Source organism: Rhinoderma darwinii, chromosome 8 (assembly GCF_050947455.1).
Source record: "Rhinoderma darwinii isolate aRhiDar2 chromosome 8, aRhiDar2.hap1, whole genome shotgun sequence".
Taxonomy (NCBI): domain Eukaryota; kingdom Metazoa; phylum Chordata; class Amphibia; order Anura; family Rhinodermatidae; genus Rhinoderma; species Rhinoderma darwinii.
Window position 1 is genome coordinate 107804773 of NC_134694.1, and position 8334 is coordinate 107813106.

Consider the following 8334-nt stretch of genomic DNA (forward strand, 5'->3'; position numbering starts at 1 on the left):
CATCCTAATGAAAAAAAATAATAGTAATCTGAGATCATATCCATCCACTGAAAAATGGAAACTAAAATTAAAACATATCAACTTTTCTCTGAAATTCAGGCACAAAGTGAACATTTTGTTTCGAGCACTTGATGGGAGAAATGTGTTGTGTCCCCATCATTTACTATAGACGTAAATAAACAAGGCTCAGTTCCATGATTCAAAGCCAAAACTTGGTTAGACAACAAATATTTGTGAATTATCGAAGCCCTGGCCCGGTAACCCTTAACGACCATTTAGAGCTGTGTGTTCTCTCGCCTCTCCGCTTTCATTCGGCCAAGCTTTTTTGGCCTAGCGTCTGTCTAGGCCTGAACTCAGGCCCTTCATCTGTCACTAAGCTGTCAAGCGTAGGTCTCTGTTTGACTGCAACCTAAGACCCCCAACCTCATCCATCATTGCCGACCTTGACAGGTCCATGGAGCTTTTTTTGTCATTTTAAGGCCTCCTAATCAAGCAAAGGGACAGTCGCACATTTCCTGGGTCCCTGAAAAAGAAAGCTGTTCTTGTGTGAGTCCCATCTGTCCTAAATCTAGGAAAGATACCATGAAAAAAACTGCCTAAACCCCCCACCCCCACCCCTTAACAAACCAGATGGTCCCACGTTTTATTAGAAAAGTCTTGGATTATCTTCAATTCATCAGTGGAAGGTCTAATGGACAAGTGGTGCTTTAATAAACTGGTTAATTTGCTCTTTGCACACAATACGTATGGAAAAAAATCCATGTTTTAGGAACAGAAGGCCTGTATGATTGCTTGTGTGACAACATCCTTGGCCTTTATAATCAAAGACAAGACCACCTAAGAACTTCACGGCACTGTGCTGGGGCTGTTCCATTTAGCTAGGAAGAGAATGAAACATATTTTGTCATTTAAATTTACCGCAATGTTTTTTTTATTATTGATAATGTAAATTTTGGAGTTTTTTTGGAATGCAACTAAATCCTTTCTTTCCTCCCACATAAAGCATCCCTATCCCTCAGAAGAACAAAAGAAACAGCTGGCGCAGGACACCGGGCTCACGATACTACAAGTCAATAACTGGTAAGAAGCTTGTATATCTCACCATAGAACCTGTTCAAAATATATATCTGGCTTAGCACCGAGCAGTATCACTGAGGGTCACCTAGTCTTAAGCTGGAGACCGGTCCCCAATTTGGTCAACATTAAATTTTGATTGGTGGGAATCAATCGTTCTAGTGGTGTAGACATAACTGTTCCCATTCATGATCATAGTTGTAGAGGGGTTGTCTGGTTTTGACGACCTTATACTTCTGAAAGGTCATCTGATGATCAGATGTTATTGGGCATATGCAAAGGGGGTCCCCAGAAATGTGTGACCGTATGAAGCTAATGGTGACATGATACAATCAAATTTTTACCTATTGGAAATTGTTTTACGAACAAATGTCCAATAATTGTTTTTTTACCATTCAATTCCAGGTTTATTAATGCAAGAAGACGGATCGTCCAGCCAATGATTGACCAGTCAAATCGAACAGGTAAACGCTACGGCCCAGATGTACTAAGTCTCGTGTTTTATTTGCCTGTCTTAGTCAGAAGCACGTAGGAATGAGATGCGACTAATTTATTTAGGGGTGCACGCCTCTTAATAGATTAGTCGCATCTTGTGCTGAAATCTACGGTTGGTCGGAACTGCCATAGATTTTCCGATATAATTTTCGTCAGCTTCTGGCATAAATTCTAGTAAATATGTCGGGCTTTTGCTACGCCATGCCCCCTTTTCCAAGTGTAGGGCATAGCCAAGAAATTTGGGGCTTTTTTTTTTTTTTTATTGAACAATCTAATGTCGTTAATTTTCCACTCCTAGTTTAAGTTATGTTTTAAGCTATGGTCCTCTCTCTATCTCTACAGGTCAGGGTGGCGCTCCCTATAGTCCAGATGGTCAGAACATTGGGGGATATGTTATGGACGGGCAGCAACATATGGGAATTCGTCCACCAGGTGAGCACCATTGCAATTAAACTGGGTCCACATATGGGATTTATTCTAGTTAGTGGGGAGCACACAGCCCGGGTCAGAATAATGGTGTTTGTTTACTGGGAAGGGTTTTGGTGGCTTTGGGTCTTAGAAGCATGAATAATGCTACCATATAGAAAGGTAGTTAGTTACCTGAGGCACTCTAGCTGTTGTGGAACTACAGCTCCTATCATGCTTTGACAGACTTTTGCGGTTAGGGCAGATTGGGAGTTGTAATTCCACAACTACTGGAGACCCTCAGGTTGCAGATCACTGTTGTAGAATATATAGACCTTACCAAAGACAACCACGAATGTTCTGCATAAAGAACTAACCTATTAAAAAATGTCCATAATTCCCGTTGGAGGTATTAATAATTGCCTGGTTAATTGACGTCACATTATTACTATATTAGGTCTTACTGTCTTATGTGAATCTTACACTTTGGGGTAACCACCTATGCATTGACCATCACAGTGACTTGACATTTAGTACTTCTCGTATAAATGTTCCAACTTCTGGAGATTGTTATAATAGGTCATGGGTCTGTGGATGGGTAGGCCTGGTGACACACTGCATGTGGGAGCTGGTGGTACCACAGTGGTCTTCTTGTGGTCTTAGTTGCCTGTCTTCCCCTAGGAGCGATGGGAGGATTAGGCATGGCCGTAGGTATGGAAGGGCAGTGGCACTACATGTAACCCCCTGCCATCTTTCTGGCACTAGGGATGTAAGTAAATATTTATATATATATATTTGTCTTTTGACCGGAAAGGGGGAGGGTTGGGTGCCTGTCAATCACAACTTTCTCACCCCCTCTATCATTGTAAGCACACCTCACCCCGTTATGTGATGAGCGAATGATCACACGTGTCACATGCATGACCATCACTGCATGTGTGTTACCCGGGGTGTGAGCACCAAGGAAGTCACCCAACTTCCAAACTGATAACTCATCCTAGGATGTCAGCAATCCTATCCTGATTAGAATGGCGGCCATATTGGTTGTCACCCAACTTTTTCAGAAACAAATGTGACAATGACACGGATAAATATCATTTTTAACTACTATATTGTAAGATATGCTCTTTAAAAATTGCTCTAATTTTAGAGAATGTCCCCCTATGTTAGGAACTAGACCCCTCGATGTCTCCCTGTCTTGTAAAGGGCTTGGGGCAGGTGTGTAAAATAAGGGGCGACTTAAACACCATAGATGAAACATGGAGGTGACAGGGAGGGGTAAGGATCACCTTGGTCTGAGCAGCCACTAGCTGGAGACATCAGTGTAAGGGAGGTATGGGAGCGTGCGAAGGGGGCTGGGGTCTTCCCTGTGTCTCCGTGCAGCGAGTAAAAGGGGGGGTGGGGCTGCGAGGGAGAATTAGCTACAGAAGATGAGGACACAAGACCCCAGCAGGAGCTAATTGATAGGCAGCAAACTAAATAGTCCGTCTGTGGCGGCGTGTCAAATTGTAGTGACTGCGCAGGTATGTAGATTTCTCTGCTTCCGAGCGGCGCTTTATCATGGGTCAGCGGAGGCCGCACTACGCTACAGCGGGAAGTATTTCATTTTATAAATGAGGGATAATATTAACCCTCTGCGATAGCTGCAGGGAAAGCTTCTATTGTACTGGCTTCAACATTCAGGAGAAGCAAGGAATCAGCCAAGAAGGCAAATTTAACTCCATATATAACATTAAAAAGAATGTAGCGCCCGTTGAAATTACCTCATTATAGCGCTGCTCTTAGATTTTGAAGTCAGCACCTACTATGAGGTATTAGCGACAACATTACAGGTGCCTAGAAATGGAAATGCATGGTCTGAACCAGAGCTGAGTCTTGTGAATGCATGATGTGACTGAAAACACATTGGGCCCTGTATATCAAATATTGTCCCAGCAACAGTGGCCATGTTACCTGTAACAACCAATCAGCATCCGCGTTTCGTTTACCCAGTTCTGTTTAATACATGAAAGCTGGACTCTGATTGGCTGATATGGGCGACAAGGCCACTTTGTCGAGAATGTTTTGATGTATGAGATCCAATATCTTAGTACTGTACCGTGCATCCCTCATGTCCCAACTTTTCTACAAGACTTTGGAAAGAACACTTTGAATGTAAATCATTTCTGCTTATCCAAAACATTTAGCATTTTCTTTTTACAATTTGTAAAAACTTCATTTGCATATTTAGACTTTTTGAATCAATTATTTCCCATTAAAACTCCAACCTTGGGGGTAAATACATATATGACTACATAAGTCTAACATAGTGATGCGACTTGTTTAAATATAACTGAAGTACTGACAATGTTTTTGTTCTTGTTTTTGGTTTCAGGCTTCCAAGGGATCCCAGGGGACTACAGCGCGGCCCCAAGCTCTATGGCCATGGGATTCCCACCGGCCGGTTACACGCCTGCAATGCCCCCGCACCCTGCCGGCCTCCGTCATGGACCGTCTTTACACTCCTACCTCCCCGGGCACCCCCACCACGCCTCCATGATCTTGCCCACAGGCACCTCCCCTCACCACTTGGTGTCAGCGCAGAGCCCGGCAGACGCACTTCTGAACGGTCAAAACATAGACATTCACGCTCACTAACATTCAGCCATACCGGGTGTCAGGGTCATTTTTATCTTTTCCTCCAGCTTCCCCCCAAAAAAAAAAAAGCCTTTGAACAAATCCTCAGTTCTTGTTGTACTTGTTGCCCCTCAGAGGGGAAAATAAAAAAATAGAAAATAATACCCTCCAGCCAAGGAGTGTCTGCAATGAGGATAAAGATGAAAAAGCAGGACTTGAAAGGAAAGAAAAACTAAACCCTCTGCCGTCTTCCTAAATTTGTCGCAGTGTGGACTGAAGAGCTGACACTCGGTGTGAGACAAACACTCATAGTTCTAGGTTTTCATTTTTCACGCACACCCTCCTTTCCCACAATTCCTTTTCCTTGGATGGACCAACATGGAACTTGACTCTACGGACTGATGTGAACTGAAACGCAAGATCATTGAAACGTTTTGTTTTTGTTTTTTTCTACGCCATCACTTGCAGCAGGGACTAAGTTAAACTTGTACATTTTTTAATTAATATTATAATTATTTGGGTTGATAAATGTATTGTTTTACCTGTTTTTTTATGATAAAGAAAAAGAACTTGAAAAAAAAATTCCACTGTGGATGTATATATATATAATTGTATAAATATTTATAGCACTCATAAACTTCAGGGTCTGTAGAGGAATGCTTTCAGTGGATTTTTTCGGGGGCTTTTAGTTCAGTCTAAAAATGCAGAGTTCATTGGTTATTTAAAGGGGAACTCCAATTAAAATAATCTTTGGACATGTCATATAGATCTTGTGGGGCTCCACCAAATGCCCAGACCTACTTTAGTGGTTTTTGAATCAGTGGAACTTTATCTTGAATATTGTGTTGGAGAGGCATCCTAATTTTGGCAATTGGTGGGACCCAAGCACCGGGACCCCACTGGTGTCATCTTCTGATTTGTCTGTAAGACTATTTTAGGTGTACTTTCCCTTTAATGAAGCGGGGGATTCTGTATGGATTTAGAAAAGTTTAGTGCTACCCAGATGTCAGTGTCACCAGCGGTCTTCTTCATTAGACTCTCGATCATGTTGCATGGCTGACGTTTGCTGGATAGAAGCAGAATCTTGTGTCTCCATCCTCCACACCATCACTGGAGGACCACCAGGAAATTGCATATCTTCTCTCTTCTCCACAGTATGTGTTATGACCTTCTAAATGACGTCCTGTCTATTTGGCTCATAAAAATACCATAGGTTGTTCTTCCAGGTAGTGCACCCAATTTGACCAGAAGCTGGCCATGCACATTAGATGAATCCAACCGGCAGACTTATGTGTATGGGGGCAGCCCGGGGGAAAATATATAGGTGTATCATGTGCATGGGGGCAGCCTGACTCTCCCAGATGTTGGATTTCCACCGATCCTTTACTTTTCCTAGAACAGTGTTTCCCAGCCGGGAATGGATGGTAAGCTTATTCCATCCTACTAGATGCTTAGCATGGGGATAGGCAAGGCAGTTAACAAATCTTAGCCGAAATATAGACGTGTGTTTGAGGGGAGAATGGGAGTAGGAGTTCTCCTGGAGTGGAACTGTTTATCCGAGATTCCTCCATGGTAATAAGGTTGGGTATTACTTTATGCTGTCAGAAGAGTCAGTCTACGGCTTATTCCCCTCTCCCTATGGTGGTCAACCTACACACATTCCGAGTATGAATGTTTCCATCAGTCATTCGGGGAACGTTTATCAAACTAAAAATACCGGAAACTTGGTGAAAAAAAGAAATTTTGCAATTGATATGCACAATATTTATGAAAGACATGCCATTTCTAACTAGGCTATAGATACTTTAACGACGAGCATAGTTGTGCCAGAGTTCTAGTATGTCATGAGTTACAAATGCATCATATAGTTGGTGCCATCTGGATAACTTTGGCGCAGCACTTAAAGGCTTGCTCTCCTTTTACCATTGTGCCACATAAGCAAAAAACATTTAACATTTGGGTACAGCAGTGTGTGGCCCCCCACCCCCATCTCCGTCTGTATCTATCTATATCTATTCTTGGCTTTACTTGCTATGTATCAAACAAGGATGTGACCACCATAGTCTGACAACCGGTCTCCTTCTCACCCTCTGCCCCTCATCGTCTTTTGCACCTGCCAACGACAGTGCCAACAATGTATTCTTATTTGCCCGCAGGGACATGAATGGTGACAGCCCGTCTAGTTCCTCCCACTATGCTGACCTGGAGGTCAGTCTGCAGCCACTAATTATGGGTGGCCTTACAACATTAGTGTTTTGATGAATCAACCTCCTGTTTGGTCTGGAGAGACTTGTATGACTTGTCTTCCTGTGGAACGAGGGGGGGGGGACCAGATCTTTTTTTTTTTTACCACATACACGAGTGTTTCTGCTGAAAAATCAGTGCGTATCTAAGCCCAATTAAGCCTTGTATTCTTATAGATGGGGAATTGAACCAGCAGAGTGATGTTTTTACATTTCACATATTTATTGTGGCAATAGTAAATTCACACTATACTTATCCCCCCAAAGAGATGTCAATCTCTTAATACTTTCAGAACATAGCATTTTCCGAACCCTAGAGGTTGATAGGTGTCATTACACCATCCCTTTCTAAAAAAAAAAAAATATATATATATATATATATATATAATTTTATTTTATTTTATTTTTTATTCTTTGAAAGCCCGTGATAATGCTTTCTTCACCCAAGTGCCGCAGGGGTGCAGTCTATTGCAAGGCCTCTCGAAAAGGAGAAGACCCATCTGACTTCTCCCCAACCTTCCGAGCCAGAATGCTCGAATGGGTGAGGTACAAGTGGCTTCCTTTTTCAGACGGAGGTCTTTGGTATCTCTGTCTGCTCCCCAAGAATCCCCCAGAGCTCGAAATACTATTCCATCAATTTTTTTTTATTATTGAAGATACTTTATTAAACAATGATTTGTTGTAAACGTACATACAATGTACTGCGACGCAGTGCACAATAAATAATGAAATATAGTATGACAGTACAAATTACAAGGTTTCCCTACACTTATACATCACACCACATGCTACACTAAAATATTCCTGCATTCTTAAAAAATGCATCAAGCAATAAAGCATTACTGACCGTGATGGGGAGTGGGAAGAATGGGATGGGGATATCACAGGCCCGAATCTTTATTGAAAGACACCCATGATGAGAGAGGCAAGGAGAGGTGTTAATCCTCTTCTTTATCGACGTCCGGACTGTCCAATATGGAAGTCTCTTAGCTGACTGTGGATCAGCCTGCGGCAGTCCAGGACGGACATGCTCTCCATTCTCAAGATGAGACGATTCCTGGCTAGCCATATTGAGCCCTTAAAGGGAAGATATTTTTTTTTTATCATATTGCTTTTAATATGATATTAACATAAATTGTATTTATTTGTGTTCTCATGTTCTACTTTTTACTTTGTTCTTACTTTTACTTCTCTATGGGGGCTGCCATTTTTTTTTTTCATCTCTGTATGTGTTGATTAACGACACATACAGAGATGGAATACGGCACATACATCCCCATAGAGAATGCGAACGGGAGCCGTTCCATTCTCTGAAGCGTACGCCATCTGTGTGGGAACGGCGCATGCGCCGCTCCCACACAGACTAAAACGATGCTCGTTCGCAGAGCGAAATCCGCCGCCATTTTCATGTGGACCGGAAGCCGCTGCCGGACAGTAAGATGACGACTTCCGGCCGTGGCTTCCGGCCATATGTTCAAGGAAGCGAAGGCGTAAGGAATAA

General features: G+C 42.5%; 1 protein-coding gene across 4 annotated transcripts in view; it reads left to right on the forward strand.

Moving 5' to 3' along the window:
• MEIS3 (Meis homeobox 3) overlaps positions 1-5169 on the forward strand; it is a 33228-nt gene extending 28059 nt beyond the window's left edge. For 2 of the 4 annotated variants that reach the window (XM_075836243.1, XM_075836242.1), the window contains exons 9-12: positions 1004-1080; positions 1480-1538; positions 1912-2001; positions 4349-5169. In XM_075836243.1, coding sequence (XP_075692358.1) covers positions 1004-1080; positions 1480-1538; positions 1912-2001; positions 4349-4611 — 489 coding nt within the window. In that variant the 3' untranslated portion in view covers positions 4612-5169. Of the gene's footprint in view, positions 1-1003; positions 1081-1479; positions 1539-1911; positions 2002-2655; positions 2744-4348 lie in introns of all 4 variants that reach the window. The other 2 variants (XM_075836244.1, XM_075836245.1) reach the window with 2 other exon arrangements.
• The last annotated feature ends 3165 nt before the right edge of the window (positions 5170-8334 follow it).